Source organism: Nyctibius grandis, chromosome 4 (assembly GCF_013368605.1).
Source record: "Nyctibius grandis isolate bNycGra1 chromosome 4, bNycGra1.pri, whole genome shotgun sequence".
Lineage (NCBI taxonomy): Eukaryota > Metazoa > Chordata > Aves > Nyctibiiformes > Nyctibiidae > Nyctibius > Nyctibius grandis.
The window spans coordinates 48,404,403-48,427,086 of NC_090661.1; the positions used below are offsets into that span (position 1 = coordinate 48,404,403).

The following is a 22,684-nucleotide window of genomic DNA, read 5'->3' on the forward strand; positions in this document are numbered from 1 at the left end:
ATAAAACAGAAAAGCTAGACTGAAGCTGATGATGTCAAGTAGGATTGGGGACACTGTGTATCTCAGGAGGAAGCGTGTTCGCATGAATCCTTCCTTCTGCAAAAAAGCACATTGTCACTCTGGAACTGAGCATACTTCCTTCATACACATCCTTGGCTAATGCATTCGTGTTACCTTCATACATAAACTCAGCTGCATCCATATTGTGCTTTTCCCTACCGACACTCTTACCCCACCTTCCTTACTACACACTGACTAAGGTCACTGACAAATGTCTCAAGTACAACCAGACATGTACACATCTCATTCCTGGAAATACATAAGCTCACATCTTCAAACTCGCACGTGCACAAATCTTCTGCTGATATATGAGGCACAAGCCTCCATGGTGTGTATTCTGGAAATACACAAGTATAGACAAGCACACCTAGCGCTATGGGCACAGTCACTGGCGTAACTGCATTTGCACATACACAAAGGCAGCAAAAAGCGCATCCTCCTTTGGACCCTCCTGCATACACACATCAAAATGAGGTTTTCACCTCCTTTTTATACAGAAGTCCCAAGATGGAAGTGACAGATGTCTGAAATGAGGTGAGTTTTTGTTAGACTTTACAGGCTGATGCATCCATTTTGCCTTGCTTCCTCCGTACAAGGCCTACATACCTGACTCCAGGTTTGGGGCAGTCCTTTTGGACCCCAGTGGCAGCAGTGGCCTTCCCACAGGCACAGATAGCTAAAAGCCATCAGGGCTACAGAAGGCCAAAGGCCAATATTTTGCTGAATGGGCGCTTGTCAGAAGTGATGCACCTTGAAGAGCTGTATCCATTGCAGCTGTAACTAGGATACTGTGAAGTAAATCCCCATGGAGATGGCCAATCACCTCCTCGCTGGGTTAAGGAGCCATCATGATATCAATATGTGTAACAATAACAAATGGCTTGAGATGGCTAAATAATGGATCCTCCCGTCTGACCTGCCAATTCAGAGACGTGTTCATCACCCAAAGGCAACGGAAGAATTGGGCTCCTGTATCATTAATTTTCCTAAACATGCCAGAAAGCTGAGAAGTAGATTTTGTGCTGTGAACCTATTTGAGCTTTTAAAGCCAGAGAAAAATTGTTTCCATGCACTAGCATTACAGCCAAACATCTGTAAGTAATTAAAAAAATCGCTGAAGGATTTGGCTGTGAGTGAGAGAGGCATCTCCGAGAGCGTGGATAGTGCTTTACAAGCCCACTGACTTGCCCCTGTAAATCTTGAGACAAGAATGGGTGTCATCTGAAATGATCTAAGGCAGCAGGGATCAGTGAGCTAGATGGGCTGGGGAACTGTTAGTTTTGGAGTTGGTTTGCTTTCTCACCAATCTAACTGCAAGGAATGGTCATCCAGATAAGCTGGAAAGGCTGCAAGTAACTGAATTGCCCTTGCCCATAGTGGATCATCTCTGGCATCAAAATCTACGCAAGGTTAACATGCAAAGTGTGCTAGGAGTGTTGAAGGGTGGGACTGAGGGGCATTGGAATTGCTCAGCAAGGGATCCTTTGATCTAAAGTGGCACACATGTGGTAAGGTAGAAGTGGGTAATATTGGGAAAATGGTCTCTCTAGGACAGGAACAGTGGAGGAGGCAGATACTTTGTGAGGGACTGAGACACTATCAGTATTTACAAGATGAGCATAAAATGATGCTTGTTCAGGAGTTACGATGAGCTACAGTGGCGTGGCTCGTTCCCCTGGCTTTGGTTGCTGTAGGTGGACAACACCTCTTACCTCTTCCTGTCCTGCTCCAAGGTGCTGGACCCTTGCTGTGTGTGAGTCCTGAGTCCATGGCCGAGTCAGATGGGTGAGAAGAGCGGGCTGTACAACTGGCTCTCTCTTTACAGGATCCAAAATGTGTATCTCTGTGCTGGGGCACAGTAATGGGAATGGGTGGAGCTCCCTTATATCTTTGGTAAAATGTACCTGTGTGGCTTCACCCATGTGCAAAGGCCAACTGGACAGCTTGGGAGATTGGTCAGCACAGTGATGTGAGGAATATCCAAAGGGAACTTCAGCAAAAGGACTCTTGACAGTAGGGACTTCAGCATGGAAAGAATTTGGCTGGAGAGGGAGGCTGGAAAAGGGGAGCCAGCCTGAGTGATGCCTGGATCACTGCCTCCGTGGGTGGCACTGGGCCTCTCACTGGTACCTCACTCAGCTTGATTTACTGCAGATTGAATGAAAAGTGCTTTGACATTTTACACTTGCTACTGTGTCATGTTGGCAATAAGATAGTTAAGGGTCTCCCAGCATTTCTGTGACAAGCCCCTTATTTGTGACACTTGATTTTTCTCCCAGTTCAATTGCGGATGGCCTAAGTGTGCAGGGTTTGTCAGCTCAAAGGCGTTTGTGTTCCAAGGGGCATTGCGGAGATACAATTTATGACGATGCCTTATCATTTTTAGAGCTACATAAGTGGGCTCTGTGCGTAGCAAACGAGATGCAGTTCCTGTCTAAAGGAGCTGAGTGAATGATGCAGAAACTTGCAATAGGTACTAGTTAAACAGCTCGTAGAGTTGCAGAGCAGATAAGAAAGCTCTCAGACATCAGTGGGAGTGGAAGGTGGTCAAAATCTTGTAGAGCATGGCCAGAAATGTTGCACAAGGACAGATCCTGCTGCCGTTGAATTGATGTGTTGTCCTTGCACTCATTCCTGCTGTGCTGGGGAAGAGGCCGGTAGATGGATTTACCTCCTTTGTGCTCAGAGAAAAAACAAGTCCTCACTTCAGCCTCTTCCATTTTTACTCCTTTTCTGGGTTGTGTGAGATATATTCTCACAACCTGTTTTTGACCTAACCCATCTGTTCCTGTTTCAGGTCCCCAGGATCTACTGGGAGCTCTCAACAAGGCGCGTCCTTCTAATGGAATTTATGGAAGGGGGACAGGTGAATGACAGGGCCTACATGGAGAGGAATGGCATCAATGTCAATGAGGTAGTTTCTCAGCTGTCTCTGAACTGGGCGTGGTGGGCAATGCAAAACTGATGTTGACAACAACTGTCGTTGATGCAAAATAGAGGCTGACAGGACAGGAGGGGACAGAAAAGAGAGCACATACAGATGTGAACAGAGCAATAAGTCCAAGAGATCACAGTTCTTGTGCTTCTGGGAAAAGTACATAACCCCTTTTCAGGAACACTCTGCTGTAGGCTGCACAGCTAGAGAGATCTTCAAGGAGACAGATACTGAAAGATGACCATGCTCTTATATTACATACACCCATAGTTTGTTCCAAGATGGCAGCTCCTGTTATCCTAAAGGAGCAACTTCAGCTTTTGATTCTTTTTGTCTTTCTTCTTTCGTTCTCTTTCTTCTGCATTAACTTTCTTCTGGACAAATGCACGGGATGTAGCTTTTATATCCCAACAGCTATCGCCTCATGCAGGAGATATAAATCATAGGTCTTATATGATCACACTTATTAGAGTGCTGGAGCCTCAGCCATGGTGCTTTGCATAATATTCTGACATGGGTTGTTTTCCTCTGCTTTCCAAAATTTTCCTTTTTCTTCTGGATGCAACAGTTTTCTTCTTCGCTTCCTGGTCCTACATTATTGTGTAGTTTTGCAGTCCTTTGTTAAACAGGTGTAGCTGTAGCTACAGAGAGGCTACATTTCCCCGACAAGTTAAATAGTTTGTATGTGTGGCATGAAGTCGAGAGATCACTTTGGATTCTCCGTCGCTGAGAGGAAGAGAAGGTATTACTTCCTAGAAGGGCTGAGAAGATGCCAGGGGAAAGGGGTTTGAGCCATTGGACAGTGTGTCAAGCCACCCCTCCCAGTCTAGTGAGTGCTGATTGAGGCACTGCTGCATTGCCATTCACCTTGTGCCCTATTGAAGACCCTCAAAACTGCACTTGGTTGACTGGCTATCAAAAAGCTACGGCATAAAATCAATTGTCCTTAATCTGTCCATTTACCATCGTTCCACTTACCTCCAAAATCTGAACGCTTCCTCTCTCTCTGCTCTTCCTCCTCCTCCTCTCTGCTCCCTTTCTATCCATGGCAAAGTTCATGTAGCATCAGTTAGAGACATGCCAAAGACCTCTCAAGGGAGAGGAAACGTGAGTTTGGTATGCCCACAAGGAGAGAACATTAAGTGTGTCTTCTCAGCTGCTTTTCTAAGTCAGCATGCAGCTCTTTCTCTGCCTAAAGAGCTCAGCCAAATTACAAGTGGAGGACTGAGTAAGTTGCCTGTTTCTCTGCCTGTTTCTCTTTGCCTCTTCCTGTGCTCTTGCACCCTGCAGAAGTCAACGAGACATTTTCTAGTAACATCTGAAAGCAGAAAGGCAGGCACCTTTTCATATGTTTCTCCTCTGAAATACAGGAAAAGAAGGTCTGAGGTTAAAGTAGGTTTTGAGACTGTCTTTCCATTGTAATTGTGGCAAACAAGCCAAGGTCAACAGGTAATAGTGAACGATGCTCTCTTCCCTGCAAGATCTCTGGTCCATATTCATTCAAGGGACTTCTTAAATGAATACAACCTCACCGTAGATAGTGAAGTCTCTCTCCTTTCATGTCTCCATCAGGAAGAATTTGGAGCATTTGGGTCACTGTTTTTTCCTCTTCCCTCTTATCGGGGCATCACAGAGGTCATTGTCAGCCTATCTGAGGTAGACAGAATTCCTTCTCTGTGTCTATTTTGTGCTGATGATCTTTCTTTGTATTTAGCAAGGTAAGTGCCTCAGTGATGCATCCGGTCTGCAAAGAGCACCATGGTGTGACTCTTGAGAGCATGGTAGCTCACGGACTTTGCTATCAAGAGAGATTTTAAAAGCCTCGCCCATGGCAGAACATTCAGTCAGCTCCATTCACTTGGACAAGTCAACTGGTCAAAAGCGAGAGTGTAGTTTCTTTGAGTGAGTTTATCCTGTCCTTTTCTTCTGCTGTAAAGGTGGAGGTCAAATATAGCCCACAGTGCTCAGATACAACAGTGAATATTCCTCAAGTCTTGAAATAGTCAGAAAGGATTGTTTTGATGCATTAGCAGGAGGACTGTTGAGCAATATGCACGTTCAGATTTTGAGCTGGGCTTCCTGACAGTTCTTGGACAGCAGATCCATTCTGAAATCAAGGTAGCTAGCATAGTGTAGATCCCTGGGACTTTGGGTTGCTTTCTTTTTGAATTTTCTCAAACTACTGGAGATAGCAAAGTTGTCTGGAGAAGCCCAGGGAAAAGGATTCTTTGCAATCTCCATAGCTTTCTCCTGCCAGTCAGGGTGGAAAATTCAATGACTTCAGCCTTTTCAGTGGGATATATTGCTGCCACTATGTGCCAAAATAAAGTAGAGAAGCAGCTAATTTCAGTTTTTCTAACTTGCAGAGGCTTTTGCTTGTGATAGGAGAGATTTAGGGTGAAAATTCAGCCTCATTTCTTTGTTCATACCATGTCTTTGGGAAGGTCATTTTTGTGACCTCTTGGCACAATGAGATTCATGCAGCAACGAAACCACATATTTTGCTGATTCTGAGCTGTTCTCTAAACGATGGCTGAGATGTAATGCTAAAAAAGTTGTCAACAGACTTCTACAGCAAAGTATAAGCCTCAGAGGTTTCTGGCAATCTGTCAGGTATAGGATGTTACTCAGCTCACTGGTAGGACTGAGTTTCTTCAAACTCTCTCAGTGCCTGCGCTGAACTGTTCTTTCTTCCTTTTCTCTCACCACCCCCTGAAATTAATGATTAACTTTTACTGATTGCCAATAAAGCAACAGCAGAAAGGAGGGAATACTGAGCCTGTCAGAATCATGTGATGGGGGAATGAGGTCTGTCATTATGGCCACAGTAAGATGAGGCAGGAGCAGTGTACACCCCAGACTTCTCCTCTGGCAAGGTGCAGCAGATGGGGACAAATATGACCAAGGTCCATTATCAGCTGCTGCTGTTGATGCCCTGGGTAAAGAACTGCATGGCATGGTAGTGAAGTGAGTAAAAGGCAGCAGACACTGAAAGGAGCATGAGGAGGGAGTGGCAACCCCAGGTTTCAAAACTATGACATGGCTTATAATATACAGCAGTTCTGGCTTTCAAGAGATGCATTAGCTCCCTATAAATCACCTCAATCTATTTATCTATCAACCTCTCTATCATCTTACTCCATTTTGTTTTACTGGGCAAAAGAAGAGGTGTCTTCACTAAGCAGGATTTCTCTTGTGTGACAATGCAGCCTTGAAAAGCAAGCTGAGCCTCTCTCCTCTAAATGGAAAGGATCCCTGAGGTGAAAGCTCCCTTCAAACCAGGTTACTGACATTTACTTAATACCGTCTGTAGCAGGATTATCATTAAAGCTGCCCAAAAGCACATTAATCTCTCTGGATCCATCCAAGCACTGGATTGTAATGGCATTTAATCAGAGAAGGCTTTGATTTCTAAAGACAAGTGCAAACACTGAAATATCTGCCTATGGAACAGTTACTTATTCATGTGCAAGTGTAGCTGAGGATGAGCATGCAGCTAGAATATTGACAGTGGGAGGGAAGCCTAGAGAGGGGACTTATCAAGAAATGAGCTGACGTGAATTTTGAGGGAAGACCAGGCCATGGCAGGGTTAAGAAGGGCACCACCTAGAAACTGGGCTGTTCCTGTTTCAAGACACAAGAGCATTTATAGTCTGGATTGGGAAGATACATTTGGAAGAGGTGAGTAGGGCAGGGAAGGGACGAAAAATAAACTTAGGGGCTCTCAAGATGTTTGTAGCATACTGTATGCGGGAGGGAAGGAAGGATAGCAAGGCTACTTGGAGCATGGACTTTTAAAGAAGATCCCAAATGACACAAATGCTCCTTTTGCACCCATTCTGATTTTGTCCAATTCATTTAGAGAGCCCTTGCCTTTATACAAATCTTAACATTATCTCTGATCTGCTGCATGGGTCCTCCCTGTCCCTCCTTGTAGATGCTCTGCCTGTCTCTGCAGAGGCTGCTGGATCAGCAGGCTGTGGGAGCTGTGAAGCTTACAGGTGCACTTGTGGCATGTGCTATATTGCCTCCAACTAATCAGCCAGCTCAGGTAGCCAAGTGGAGAGTTTCCCATGATCGCCCTGACTTGGACTTGAGTCAGGGAAAGGAAATGATGCCATGTACTTCAGCTCACTAAGAGCTGGTCATGAGCCATTGATGATTCAGAAGTCAGGAGAGTGTTTTGTCCACTGAAAAGTGAAAGCAAACAGCTAAGGTACTTAAGATGAGCTACTGTGTGCGATTATTGCCATCTGTCACCCCATCCTACTGTGGCTTTTTGCTTCCTTCTGTTACTAAATGGGTTCTGCACTGGAACAGTATCTCTTAGCTCGATAAAGAGCCCAGCTACCTTCTCATGGTTGACAGCTTTGCAACTTGAAATACACTTTCAGTGTGGGATTTACCCTTCTGCCAAGAGTCAGGAGCTGCTGCCTTGTAGCTGCTAAAATTTAAGTGGGATTTCCCAGGGTGGTATTCCTTTGTCAGCGCAAGCGTGGAAACCTCTCATGTCTCAAGTATTTGTGCTTATTACACTCAAGATGAAATGGAGCATGGAGAAGAATGCTGTTTCTGAGGAAAATGGCTATTCTTGCTCTTTGCACCTGCTGGTTTAGTCTGGGGAGAGGTTTCCTTGCAGATTGTCCTATATTTCCTCTTGTCTGAAGCTTAATGAAAATTCACAAGGCACTGGTAAGCAAGGATAGTGACCTCCAGCATTTCCAGCTTCTGAACTGTGCAAAGACACCAGGTAAAAGAGTTAAATTACACACAAACCCATTTCTTGCTGAAAGTCAGTCTCAAGCATCAGGGTCAATCAACTGCTTAAGTCTCAACAAGATGCTTTACATTAAATCCAAGGAAATACGACTACATTTAAAGCCAAGGGAAAATGATCCCCATGGCCATTTTGGGTCTGAGAGAGATGCAAGAAACAATTAAATGAACAATGACTGATCTCTACCTGTGTCCTTTTCAGAATCTGTAGAAGCTTGCCAAGTTAGACCCCGGTTTCCTGAGGGGATGAGTCATAATATTTCTCCCTACTTAAATGCCGTGGAAGATGGGGCATTGAGCAGGAACATAATTTCCTTGATCCCCAACAGAAAGTATGTGGCATGCTAGGAGTACACTCCAGGAGTCGTAAAAACTATTCCTGTATCTTAATGACATCGTGTGTGTCCAGACATCACCTTGCTGTGATGATAGATCAGTGCATAGTGATAGTGGGGCATTACAGAGCACTGTGCTTTGATCCTTACAACTGGATCACAGTGGGCAGAGTGTGAAATCGGATCTCTTGTGTGTGACCATCCTAATCTGCCATGGACAAGAGCCATTTCAGAGCAGAGACACAGAGCAGGCTCCAAACTGTGGCTATTCTCCATCCGGAACCTTTGCTAATTTGACACCGGTTTAATTGGGCAGGATTGCCCTAGCAGGATTAAGCAAACCCTTAGATGATGGCTGTAATAACAACAACGAAAGAAAGCAAAAACCCAATACACTCTTCAATCCAATTAACCTTCGATTAAGGTTCCAAAATCAATGCTATTATTTTGGCCTGAGGAGGTAATATTGAGCCCTGAGAAATGAGCTGCACCACGACCTTTACTTTTAATGAGATCAATAGAAGTTAGTGTCTCCGTCTCTTAAAATAATTGGCAAATATTACAGCAAAATTAAGGCCAGAGACTAGTATCTGCTCCTGATCTAAAGAGACAGTCACAGATGGAGGTGGGACAGGAAGAGATGATGCCCTATCAGGCAGTTTAATCTGGGACTTATCAGGGGCAGGCGGTGAGATCAGCTCTACAGGACCATGTCACAGGGTTTTTTTTCTTTGCCTTTCTCCTTCATGTCAGTTGCAGGCATGGAGCCAGGACCACTCCAGCTTGCTCATAAGGCCAGGAGAGTATCAGTGACTTTCCCTGGGTAACCCAGGCTGGTTTGTTACGTTGCAGCTACCCATGAATATGATATATGTGCAATGTTTTTACTGCAGGAGTATTCATAGGCTCAAATTTGCATGCATTCTTTACTTTCTGAGAGGTTTCTTGCTAACTATTGCATATTGGTGTTTGTAAAAATACTCTTTTTGTGATGGACTTTCCAGTGTTTTGTTATTGTAAGGTTGCTCTGTCAGCTGCGTGTGCTGATTTGTTAAGAGGAGAGTTGCCTACAGGGGCTGGTGTGTGCCTAGGAGTTTGCTGCTGTGGGGCTGTATGCAAGGGAATATGAGTTCATCAAAAGCAGCTCTTAGTGGATCCTGTGAGGGTAACAGGGTGTCTAGGCTTTCAAAGCTGATGGCAGCAGCAGTTTGCAGCTGTGTATGTATACAAGAAGAAATATATCACTGCTGCTACCTATACTCCAGCTTGGGATCCTCTGAGTTAGATGACAGAAATGCAGTAGGTGTACTTGGTAAAATACTTGGTACACTGGATATGAGTCGGTTAACTAGAAAAGGTGGGGATTAGTAGGGAAATTGCAAAGTAGGTAAGAAAATGATGGAGAGAAATTACCGTAGTGGAGTTTTGTGAGGTTTACTCTTCAAACTGATCTTATTTAATAAATTCAGTGATGACCTCGACACAAACAGAACTGTGTGAAGGAGGTTGTTGATGACACCAAGTTGGGAGGTTCTGTCATTGTAAAGGAGGACCAGAGTAGCAATAGCACTTGGTGGCCTTGAGGACTGGAGCGATAGAAAGGGATAAAAATGAGCAATACCAAGTGCAAAGCTGTGCACTTAAAAACCAATATGAAGAGTTTCCTAAATATGCTGGAAGTTTATCAGAGGGAAGTGACATATTAGAATTGGCTTTGGGATATTAGTCAATCGCAGGGTAAATGTGTGTTTCCAGTGCAGTGCGACGATTTAAAAGGCAGGTTAACTCCTAGGACACATCAGATAAAGGAACATCCTGTAGAAATGGGGCAGTATTTATGCTGTATTTATGCTGATAATTATCTTACTGGTGAACACATTGGAGTAGTAAATACTGGAGAGGGAAGGAACTAGTTAAACTCTAGGGTTATGTTAGGTAAGGAAATTATTTAAACTGGACATCGTTAAAATTAGGCTGGGATTTAGGGGAAAGATTCTGACCATCTAAAGAATGAATTTTTGGCCTCTGAAAGTCTCCGAAGTCATGTTTTCTGTCTTACTTATTTCCAGTGAACTTGACCAGTTTATACAGAGACTGTGTGATACTCTACAATAACACTCCTTAATGTCAGCACTGCATTCTTATTTTCTTCTGTATTGGCTTGTAACTCACGTAGGATAGTTTGTGACATGTAGCATCCTTGCCATATTGAGTACATAAAGTGAACTTCATGTGCTTAGTTTGGTGAAGAGTTACTCCAAGTCTGGCTGTTACACATGTTTCTGTCACTCCATGTTTTTTTTCCCAGGCTGCTGACTTTCCATTTCGTCATCTGCAATCTGCTTGTTCCTCAGCTGCAGTTTTTTTCAAAATGAAAACATTGGGTTGAAAATGTGCAGTTTGCGTGACACGATGTCATGGTCATGTCATGTAATGTGGCAACGGCAGGTTGCTGTTTGCATTGACTGGTGAGGCCACAGGCTCTCTTGGTGACTGTAGTCATCATGTTCTGCTGCAGCACAGACAAATTGGACTTCTTTTAGGCAATAACACACCTTCTGTCAATAGGCAAGGACATGCCTCTGGCTAGAGTCTGGTGTCATCCTGAGATATCAAGCTCAGCTCTGCTTGCTGACTAGCATATATTTTTTTATGTGTTATGCGTAAATTATGCCATTCTTGATTATGCTCCCTTCTGCCTAGTTGTATTTCTTGTAGCACATCCAGTGCTACAAGTGCTGCTGTTTCCTTGCTATTCAAACCTTCTAATATCAGTAGACTGCCCCTCCTCTGCTGTTCCTTAGCCAGCTTTGGAATCTTCAGCTCTTTTAATCTTTTTCCCAAGTAAATTCCTCCTGCATCCTGTTCATTTATTTGCTTTATCAGAACTCGCTCTGTGTAGTCTGCATCTCTCTGTTAATGACGTGTCTGGAAGTGAATGCAGGATTCCAAGGGTGATTATTATTTTTTTACTATGTGCAGCAGCACAATGCTGGGGGACCCTGGTAATGATAATGTTGTGTTGGATGATAAACAGGGAAAGCAATGATGACCTCTGCGTGTCATATCAAAATGCCTGTGTGTTTACTTTGGTCTTTGCTTCCATAAATTACTGCAACCTTTTGTCTAATTTGTGATGCACCTTCACCCTGAGGTCTTACACAGCCTAAATGCGTGCTGAATTCCTCCTTTCTCCTGAGTAGAGGTTTTCACACGTTTGTTTTCTCATTTTACCTAACTGCATTCTTCCAAAGTGAATTCTGTATATGTTATTTATCCAGTGGCCTTCTCAATAAGGGTGGAATAAAGGCCCATAGTGATGGGGCACAGTACTGGAGAATTAATCTATATAAATGTTTCATATTTTTTCCCTAAACTTTTCCTCTAGAAACATGAGCTCCCTTTGTCTGAATTATAATGATAGGTCACTATTTACATATTACACTCTAAGCCCTAGAAATACAACCTTCCATTTTTGTTTGGAATTCAACAGTATTGGTGCTTTCTATCTTAGTTTATTTTTTATCCTATTTTAGAGGTATGTCAACAGACAAAAATATGCAAAAATACTTTAGTGTGCAGCACAGCTCCATCTCTTACACTGTATGCTTATATCCTAAATCCCTGTTACATATCTTCTGTATGCTGACTAAATTATACAGAATGTGTTCCTCTTTCTTAAAGAAGCCATGAAGTCTAGTTTCAATGAATTAACTACTGCAGATACTCAAAGTTGCATGCTGGGGAAGAGGTAAACAGCAGGGAAGGGAGAGAGGATGGGGATCTTGCAGTAAAGATTGTCTTGTACCCATGACCCAGCCTGTGGGTCTGAACAGGGCTGTGACCCTCTGTTTTCATGGTAAGAAGGGAAGATGAATCCCAAGCTACTTTTGTGTATTGCATTGTGGGCTGCAAACGGCTATGACCACAGATCTGTTTAGTAACCTGTCTGCTGATGGTGGCTCAGGAGGGGAGACCTTCCCTGTACCTGGAGCCTACAGCCATACCATAAAGTGCTGTTAAGAGGGTGGCATGGATAACTTGGTGAGAGGTGTTTTTGTAGGATCCTAGGATATTTGAGATTGGAAGGGGCCTCAGGAGGTCTCCTATCAAAGCTCCTGCTAAGGCAGGGTCAGCTATGAGGTCAGACCGGCTTACTCAGGGTGTTATCCAGTCAGATCTTTAAAACCTCCAAGGATGGAGATTGCATAACCTCTCTGGGCAACTTGTTCCACTGCTTGACTTTCCCAACCTATGCCATTCTCCACAGAAGGAGAATCTGCTCTCTTTGAAGCAGCCCATACTCCAGTGCCCCAAGTTAATAGCTTTCCAGGCTTTAGCCATGACCAACCAACAGGTTTGCAGAACTGCCAGCCCTTGTCTGGACTTGTGTTCAATGGGTATGAGGCATCACGTTGTGCCCTAGATTGTCCCCAAGTGCTCATCTTCAATAATTCTGTGCTCTTCCAGGTCCCTGGAGGGCAAACAGCTGAGGCAGAGAGGGCAAAATGCAGTTCGCTCAGTGTGTGCACAGGTGTCGTGGCTGCTGCTATGATCAATCATGATGTCCAAGTCCATTCCTCCTGGTGTGCAGGTCCCTGGGAGGCCGTGTGAATGAGTGACTGGCTTAAAACAGACTATCTGGCATGTCCTTGAGCTGTCAGCAAGTGCTACTCAGCTCTTCTAGGTCACAGCATCTGTACTTTGGTCCTATCCAATTTTAGAGCTTGTTGATCTAGGAGACCTGTAAGGTTCACTTCATTGCTCCAGTGATCTCTGCTGGTGATTCAGAAGGGAAACATCATTCCTCTCAGTCAGTACTTACAGTAACACCCATGTGACATTAGGAGAGCTGCACTGCAAGAGGTCGCAAGGCTGTGCTATGCCACCTGTGTGGGTGATTGGGCCTGGGGGCAGCATTCTCCATGATTCAGCAGTGGCTCCAGGTCCCACTTGAGGGATGGAGGGTTGTCCCACCTGGTCCTACAGCTGTCCCTGTTGGTGTGCTGCAGGAAGGGTTCCTGTTCTTTCTCCTCATTTGTAGTTACTTGGGCACTGTTCATAATGAATGCTCTTCTCAGAGGTGGCCGCATTTCAGAGGTGGGTAAAGCAAGCCCTTCCCTGGCTGTCTGGTTTTCTGCAGGACAAGCTGTTGTTAGTATCCTTGTTACCTCTTCTACCACCTCTGCTTATGGAGACCGCTGCCTGTTTGCTGCTTACACTGTGTGTCTGGGGACATGCTTGGAATCATTTATAACAATTGTCTTTTAATTGCTTGTTCAGCACTCTGCTGTGGAGCACTGTGTCGCTCTCTGATGGCAGGGAGGGCTGGCGGCGAGATGTCAGGGCAAGGCTGCTGCGTTAGTGCATGGCGAGAGATTGATCCTGGGCCCTGGGGATGTTTGCTTGCTCCTAGGAGGTTTTTAGCTTTAATAACATCTCTTGTTATAAGGAGCAGTGGCATGGAGGGACACAGCAGTGACAGGATGATTTAAACAGCCTTTCTGTGCTGCTTCATCTTCACAGATATCACAAATCAGATTAGCATGGGTCTGAGGAAAGGAAGGGGGAAAGTGGGGGACAGTGTGATGGAGGGAGAGGAGAGGGAACCCATGTTCATTCTGGTAAGCAGACGGACAGGCTGAGTCTCCTCCCACCCCTTTGCTGCTGGGTCCAGCTGCCATCCATGGATGGAAATGCCTGAGTCTTCCTCCAAGCAGTCTCTCACCCACCCCAGCAGCTTTTTCCATGCCTTCCCTGTGAATGCCTGTCTGCCCCTATCTGCTGTCTCACTTTCCTTCTCATTACCAGAAACCCCATTCCTACCCACAGGTATTTTCTCTTTTTTGTGGCAGGCAAGTGTCTTTAAATAACCCCTGACCCCACAAACCCCTTCACAAACCCCTTCATGTTGCCCCCTGCATGGATCCATCCCTGAATGCCCTGGGTCACCGCACAGTAGGTGCCAGCAGCCACTCTGTGCGTTTGTCAGTGTGAGGAGCTGCAGAAGCTCTTGCATGGGGACATTGGCACGTACCAGACCTTTGCTCCTCACAGTGTTGGCACGGGGGGGCTGCCTCCTTTCCCCGGCAGGCACCCTGCTGTGCGTGGCAGTGTGTGACCATCTCCTGTCTCCTCACAGATCTCTCGCAACCTGGGGAAGCTCTACAGCGAAATGATCTTTGTGAACGGCTTTGTGCACTGTGACCCACACCCAGGCAACGTGCTAGTGAAGAAATGCCCAGCCTCTGGCAAGGCCCACATTATCCTCCTGGACCACGGGCTCTACCAGGTACATAGCTATGGGGGACTTCCAGGGCCTTCTGAAGCTGCCTGTGGGTGTCAGGCTGAAATAGCACACCCAGCTTCAGCCTTGCCCCCTAAGCCCATATGAATACATTTTTCCTATTTCTCCCATAACCCTCCAAGGATATTTCCTGGCTCTGAAATGGGGGATAGGGCACAGCTAGGGGGCACAATGCTTTTCCCCCAGTTCCCTGTCCTCCCATGGACTTCTGGAGGCCATGTCTCCCTCCCCAGGTGCTGAGCGAGTCATTCCGCCTGGACTACTGCCGCCTTTGGCAGGCCCTCATCAAGGCTGATATGAAGAGGGTGCAGAAGTACAGCCGGCGGCTCGGGGCAGGGGATTTGTACCCTCTCTTCGCCTGCATGCTGACCGCCAGATCCTGGGAGTCTGTCAACAGAGGCATTGACCGGTCACCGGTCTCAGCCAGTGAGGTAGGTCCTGTGTGCCTTTCCCTATCGTGTGCCCTTCCTTCTCCTCTGGTACCTTTCTTTGTTGTAACCACTTGCACCACTGATATCGCAGCGATGCTGGGCAACCCCTGGCAGCTCTATAGCAAATTCTGCGTTGATAGGTGAGCTAGAGAAAGCCAGGACTCCTTCTGCAATGTGTTTTATAGTGGCTGAACTTAATTTCCCAGTTTCACTTGTCATGGGCTGCTTAAATTTTGTATAATATTTTAATGGCTAAGTGTTCACCAGTTCTGTCAGGGGAAACATTTGTAGATCAGTCTTTTCTTAAAAAGGTGTTGAATGCAGCTGTGCAGGAAGCCATCAAGGAGGATAGGTTAAGGTAGAGGAGACATAAAGGCTTAGTGGGAAGACATGAGAAGGATAATGCATTATCACTATTCATGTAAATGACTATCAGCACTGATACAAACTCCTAAAAACCCTTGGAAATTACCTCCCAATCAGAAACCCTATTAACTTGGAGTCAGGGTTGCTTAACTGCAGATCCTGTCAACTCAATCACTACAAATCTAGGAAACTGCCAGTTACGTTCTCCACCCTTTCCTATCCACACATACTGGGATCCTTCTCACGCCTCCTCGTATGCCTGACATGCACACACCGCCTTAAAAATAGTAGCAGCCCCTGCCAACGGTGATGGTTTTAGAGATGAACATATAGTGATCTGATTTCAGCCAATGGGCTAGTGTCTGTAGGTAGAAACATGTTGTATCCTATGGTTTGTTTTTATCTTCACGCTTTTGTAGTAGGGAGGATGAAATTCATTTAAATAGCGTTATAATATTGTCCTGTGTAGTTCTCTTATGGAAATTCCTTCGAGTTGACGTTTCATTTTGATGGATGTGCCACAATTTGCTGCACTGGCTTGCCATTATCCATAGCAATGAGTAGGTCAGATACCTTGGGTAATGGACCCCCTCACCCAATAATTCGATTTCTTCCTACCTGAGTTAATTTTGTGCATATCAGAAATAATATAGTGACTGTCTAGCAGATCTGTGCTTGATCTGGTGAGTGCTGGAGCCAGTAGCTCCAGAAGAAAATTCAGAGGCACCAAAGCGAATTGACACAGAGCTGGCTGCAATACTATAAGACCAGTGTTGAATCTGAGCTAATAAGCAACGTTTATCCTGAAGGTTATGGCAGAGGTGTAACTGCAGCCACGTGATGCCTTGTGTGGGCTAATGAACTTTGTCATTGAGTTGAATTGTGTGTATGGAGCCAGCTCTGTTGTCTTTGTCTACATGACAATAAATGCTGAAACTGGATAATCCTGCAGCAGATAATGGGGAGCTGAGCAGATTTGCTGTGGCATTAGGAAATGAGCTGCTGCTTGCCCTTAGTTTAGAGGTGAATTTGAAAGATTGTATCAGCAGCATGAGCCAAGCGCTGTGTAGGTAGGTACCATCAGCACAGAGCTCCAGAGAGCATGCTTGAGGATGTGTCGATGTGAGAGTAGCCTGTGAGACAGGGAAGCAACACTCCTGAAAAAAAATCTTATCTGTAGTGCTGTGTCCAGTCTGGGACACTGCATCTTGAGAAAGGTTTGATGAAACTGGGGCGAGTCCAGTAGGAAGCTACAAGGACTAGTGGTTGAGCAGATGCAACCCATGAGGTAAGGCTGAGCAAGTTAAGGCAGAAAAAGTCTAGAAAAGCGTGGGTCGAGAAGAGTTGTAGTAGTGATTTGCAGATCTGTTAAAGACTGCTGCGAACAGGACAAGCAGTAATGCGTTTAAATTCAGCGAAGGAGGCTGGGGTTAAACATGAGAAAAGCCAGTTCTAATGGCAAGGCTAGTGAAACGCTGGTGCGGATGGTCTGGGGAGGCTTTGAGCCACATCACTGGGGAGTTTGAGGAGTGGGCTAGGCAAATATGTGAGATTTGCCATAGGTGTAGTTTGTTCCTGCCTTAAGCCAAGGCCAGGCAACTGACCAGTCAGGTGGCTGCTAGCCTCATCTCACCTGATTTTATGATTGTGTTTTGCTGCATCCTGCAGCAGCCTCAGTGACTGCAGCCAAGGGGCTTTTCTCAGGTCCTGTGGCATAGCTCATTTCTTCCTCTGCGCACAGGCTTCACCCTTGACAGAAAATGACAGTTCTGATGACAGATCATGTGGTTGCTTTGTGATGTGGACAAGCAGCTGGAGCTAAAAATAAAAGAAATAGAAAAGAAAACCTATGTGTGGAAAATAAAGTAGGCTCTGCAGTGATGCTGGCTAGGATAAGGAATCAGAGATAATCAGGGAGGATTTTTCTGCCAACAAATAATAGAACAAAACATTTAACATTTAGGAGAGCTAAGTGTCTTCTTGCTGAAGCTTTGTGTATTTGGTCGGTGACAGACGCGGGAGGACACAAAGATTTGTCAGCAGCAAAGCAACTGTGGTGGTATGTGAGCTGTATACATCTCTGACCATCATGACCTGCACACTCGACTTGTGCAGGTCTGTTCCTTTATAGTAAGTCTGAAGTTCACAAAGAGTGAGTATGAGATCCCATATCATAAAATATAGGCTGGCCGTCCCTCATTCCAGAGGAGAGAAGGTTTTAGAGCTGTCCTTTCCCTTTCCCACAAAGGAGCCTCCCTCCTTTAAGAAGTCATTTACTGCCCTCTCCATGTGTCCTGCAGGATTCTGGAGATTCCAGATGTTCCAGGGACTTCTATTTGGATTTGCTAATTCGTGTCATGGCCTCTGTAGGAAGAGGTAGGGACATGGTATTGAGTATGGGATCAGCTCCATACCACACTGTGCTACATTTACTGGGATGGTGGGCGAACTTGGATCTAAAAAGAGGCAGAAGAGTGGGGGCTGGCTGTCTTGCATGCTGTGGTGGCTCTTGTTTGGATGGGAGCCCATCTTGAGTGGTTCAGGCTTTAGCCCATCAGTTATCACTGAGATCTTACCGTGGGCAGTGTGTTTGTTGAAAGCTGGGGAACCAAGGAACACGAAGGATCACCCTGTGTCTGCCTTAGTCTTATACTCTTTCCTTAAGCATCTGCTACTGGCTGCTGCCAGACAGGATATGGGTCTAGACAGACCCCTATTCTGACAGATGACAGTTTTTGATTGTTTGGGTTAGCATGATGCTTAACTGCATCTCACCTCTGCTGAGTTGTGTTGAGAACAGAGGACTAAACTAGGCCTTGGAAACAGCTTCATCAGTATAGCATAAAGCCATCGGTTGCATGGGACAGCCAGACAAGGAGCAGCCTGGTTGTCCTTGCAGCATGCCTCCACCTTCCTGGGCAGTCCTGTGCTGCCTGCAGCTCTGCCAGCTTTGGGGCTGGTGAGATGAGACTCAAGTCAGAAGGCTGCAAGGGCAGTAATGAGACATGGTTGCTGTGGGCTGCCTGGGGCCAAGAACTGAGATAGCAGCGAGGGCCTTGTTCTACTGGGAGGTTATTGACCCTGCCAGTGAGGGGACAGGGCCTTATCTCACTGAGGGGCAGGTGGGATATGGCAAGAGTGATCTGTGACTGTGCTGTGAGTGCTTGGGACTGCCAGGTGTCTGCAGGAAAGAAGGACAAAGAGCTCTTTAGCTTCTGACCTAGAGTCATGGTCTGGAAAAATACCATCTCCTCCTGCCAAATCTCAGCTGCATCTGCTCCTGGGTTTCCCATGCACTCTCAGCTTCTCTCTCCTTTCTCCCTGACATGACCCCTCTGGCCGCAGGATATGGAGATCCGGTCCAACGCTGCTGCTTACCTACCCCAGATCACCCAGCTCCTCAACAATGTTCCCCGCCAGATGCTGCTGCTGCTGAAGACCAATGACTTGTTAAGGGGGATTGAGTCAGCCCTGCACACACGGGCCAGTGCCAGCTCCTTCCTCAACATGTCTCGCTGCTGCATCAGAGCTGTTTCCACGTGAGTCTCTTCTCCAGGCACAAGAGGCCAGACATGGAGCAGCAGGGGCTGGCTGTCCCTGGGGGCCAGGAGCTGGGGGCTGTTCCCAGGGCCAGCAGACCAGCCAGGGCCCAGTCCCACAGTAGCTGAGCAAGGCAAGCAGGACAGACCCTGAGATGGTGGTCAGGTCCAATCAAAAGTCCATATCATAATGCAACATCATGGTGACAGAGAAGGTCCAAAGTCAAACCAGAAAGTCAATCTGTAGATCAGGTCCAGTGGTTGTCAGGCAGGTCCACGGTGACAAGACACGGCTGAGGTCAAGCCAAGAGGTCAGTAGGTGAGTTGAGGTCCAGGTCAAGGGGCTTCACAACAGGGCATGATCTGGGGACCATTACTCCTCCAGTGTAGCTCCAGCAGGGACTGAAGGTGCAGGCCTGAGGTTACCTGGAGCTCCTGGGCCTATGAGCAGAGGGTTGGGAGAGGTCCCAGGCTAGTCAGGGCCATTAAGGTTTATTAGAGCCCCCCCACTCAGGGCCCTGACAAGGCCTAACTTGATCTCTTGACCTCTTACTCTTAGCTGTGGACCTCTTCCCCTCATTTGCACATCTGCTGTAGTCCTACCCCTGCTCAGTTACATGTCCCAACCTCTGTCTGTGCTGTCCTCATGCCCATCAGCCTCTGCAGTGAACAGATCTGTCACCCTGGGCCTGGGGACAGGGGTGGAGCTGGAGGCCTTAGGGTAAGGGTTTAGGGTTTGACCCCTCCAGAGGAGGGGAAGGGGCTTCCTCTCCATTACAGGCACCACCACTGGGAAGTATTTGTGGGTGGGAAAGATCTGCAAGTTCACTGCTGCCAGTTTCTGCAGCCTGATTGAGGGGCTAGGGCTGACCGTGAAGATCAGACTGATGTTTAAAAGCCAGGAACAGGAGTTGTGCAAGTGATTTCCACCTGTGAGTCTTATGAGTCAATGCACTTCTGCCTCAGACTCCTTCTCCGTGAAGAAGAAATAACAATTATTTCTCTGGCTGATGAGAGAAGCCCAGTTAACCTCTGCTTCTAAAGAAAGCTGGACAATTACTTTTCCTGGAATCAGTGTGTCAGGATTGCTGGACTCTTACAAGTGTGCTACCAGGAAACGCTATAGGGGTGTGCACCCGTTCCTGTTAGCTGATGTGAAGCTGGACATAGAAGCAGAGGATACTATGGCCCAGGGTCACTATGTACAGTGGGGAGAGAACCGGGTTCCCAAGGGAGCAGGCTGTCTCTTCTGCCAAATTCGTGCTGGGCAGGCAGTCCCCAGCTCCTCAGGAGCATTACTTGGAGAAAATCCCTGCTCCCAGGGATCCCCACTGCTGGTGATTCTCCAGACGTGGGACGTTTACCTCCCCTGGGGACGGTCAGTTGTACTGAAGATGTAGGACAGGCCTCCTTCCCAGCAGGCTGCATCCTGCTGGGTCTAACGTGGCTGTTTCTCTCATTCTAGGTATCAGAGGAGCAAGAGTCACTCGCTTTGCAGGAGGGCCCAGATCTCACTCACAGAAGCCTTGAGCCTGTGGCAGATCAACTTGTATGAACTCTTCCTGTGGCTGAAGGGGTCCCAGCTGGGGAACTGGGTCATTGCTCTCCTGAGCCGGATGCACCATTCCACGTACTGACATGAACTGGTGGGAGAGGCCTGGGTGCTCCCTGCCTTCTGCTCTCCAGGGCACATTTGCCTTTCTGACTGTTTCTGTCTATTCTGTGGGCTATTTTTGGGTCTTGTTCCATGTTACGTGCTGCACTGTCCTTACCTGTTCCGGCATTAGCTTTCTCTGTGGCGCTGAGAGGTGGAGTCGGTACCAGAGCTCTGCCGTTTCATGGTTTAGGAAAAGGAGGTGTGGGATACCGTGTGTCAGGAAGGGCAGGGTACTTTCTTTCCCCATCTGAGCAAAGAAAACTCCACTCAGATTCCAGTGGGACTGCACTGGAAACAAAACCCTCTTCTTGTCTCTTTCTTAAACAGTCTTACAGAATTTAAGAGAATCCCAACCCTGCCTAGAATGCCCCAAGACATTTCTCAGAGCCTCGGAGAGAGGTGGTAAGTACCTTTAAAATCCAATAGGCTTTATTTTAGTTTTTGCAGTCTCCTTAGTCTGATTTCTGTTCAGTTGTGCAGAGAGTTTCTCAGCAGAGTGAGACCTTGTGGAGAGCTGGCACCAGGGCTTCCTCTCCCAGCACCAGGGAAAGGGGACCCTAATGGTGAGAATGGTGGACTGGGAGTCCGGCTTTCTGAGGTTTGTCTCCAGTTCTGTCAGCAAGTGCCTCTGTGTTTTTGGACTTTTCCTGGCCTCTTTCCTTGCAGGTGACATGGGGGAAGGGGACAGTGGTCCTGCCTCTTTCCTGAAATTCAGGGAAGCAGGAGGAATGACAGCTCAGGGCTCTGAAACTGCTGGTAATGTGTGTGTACTGTACAGTGCTGCCACATAGCAAAATAAATGTGTTATATCAAAGACCTTTGGGGGAGGGATGCCTGGCTTTGCACTCAGGGTGATGTTTGGGCCTCTAACCTCAGTCCTCTTTCCATTTCTCCACTGAGTGAGTGATGCCAGGCAGTGCTGTTAACTCCTCACAAGCCAGATGAAATGGCCTCTGGGTCTTTCCTCTTCCCAAGAGGTTTGTTCCACATCTGGGTCCTCTGGTGCTGCATCAGATGTGTGCTGGGGTGGGATGGAGGAGCGGGCGTCATTCTGCTGGGAGGACGCATCACTCCTTGCCACCCAGATCCATGCTGAGCCTGCCTCCTCCCTGCCTGTGGGAGCGTGCTGCAGCACATCTGTGAGACTTCACCATCCCCATGCCACGCACTGAGCATTTTGCCTCATCACTGCCTGTGATGTTTCGCTGCTCCTGTCTCAGACGAAAACCTGCCACTTGCTCAGTGGTGCAAGTGACAGGTCTGATGGCTCTGACTCTGCAGCTATGGGATGGCTACTCATGAGTAGAGCTCTGCTCAGAGAATTGGCCTCGTGCACCCAGCAAAGTCCAGGAGACCCTCTAGCAATGGTCACTGACTGCGCATCCTCATCTTGTAGCTGCCCCTGCAAATGGCTTTGCCTATCCATGTCTGGATATACTGACCAGAGCACTGTCTGGGTCTCACTAACATCTGTGTGTGAAAGCTCACCCCATAGTGAGACCCTAGTCATATCCCTCATTTCCAGAGGATCCCTTGTTGTGGAGAGGCTCCCCGCAGCTGGCATTTGCATTGACTGCCAAGCCCCCAGCCCACCCTTGGCCACGCCTGTTCTTTTGCCCCTCCAAAATCCCACCGTGCAACTGCTATTCCTGCTGCCTGAGGAAGATTCTGGCTCTAAAAGTGGTAGGGAACCAGTAGCCGCCCAGACTGTCGTTTTTGGTCGCGTGCAGCAGGCAGGGAGCGCAGTGTATTTGGAAGAGTTTTGTCTATTGTCATTAGCCTCTGCCGGGAGGCTGCATGCTTCAGTGTTAGCAGTGGGACTCCCATCGGCTGTGCTCAGCTCTCACCCTTCCCACAGTCAATCAATGAGGGTTTGCCTGAGGAAAGAACAAGCAAACACCCGGAGTTTGACACTTTAACATTCCTGCCTTGTCTTTTTGCTGAAAGCTCTCAAAGGTGAATGTGTTAAAAGGGTTTTGAAAAGACACTTTCTCATCCCAATTTGTGGTTGTCAAACACGGGTAACCTGGATCAGCTGTGTGCACTTGGCCTCTCCTTCCAGCCTGCATTTATTGGTGTTTTCACCACCAGCAAACACAGCCTCTGCTGCTCGGCCTGCAGGCAGCACGTGGGCTGCTGTCTGCCTGGCTCCAGCTACAAGCAAACTGAAGTTTGGGGCAGGCACTAAACAATGGCCTTACAGCAGGCTCCCAAGCCCACCAACTCTTTTTCAGGACTGACAAGTGGGGGTAAGGGCTGGGGCCAGAGGTGCAAAAGT

General features: G+C 47.0%; 1 protein-coding gene across 4 annotated transcripts in view; it reads left to right on the forward strand.

The window, feature by feature from the left end:
• The window catches only part of ADCK1 (aarF domain containing kinase 1), an 86,606-nt gene extending 65,386 nt beyond the window's left edge, over positions 1-21,220 (forward strand). For all 4 annotated transcript variants that reach the window (XM_068398659.1, XM_068398663.1, XM_068398662.1 and 1 more), the window contains 5 exons: positions 2,858-2,974; positions 14,249-14,398; positions 14,647-14,844; positions 18,556-18,749; positions 20,215-21,220. In XM_068398659.1, the coding sequence (XP_068254760.1) occupies positions 2,858-2,974; positions 14,249-14,398; positions 14,647-14,844; positions 18,556-18,749; positions 20,215-20,386 (831 nt within the window). In that variant the 3' untranslated portion in view covers positions 20,387-21,220. The remainder of the gene's footprint in view (positions 1-2,857; positions 2,975-14,248; positions 14,399-14,646; positions 14,845-18,555; positions 18,750-20,214) is intronic.
• The last annotated feature ends 1,464 nt before the right edge of the window (positions 21,221-22,684 follow it).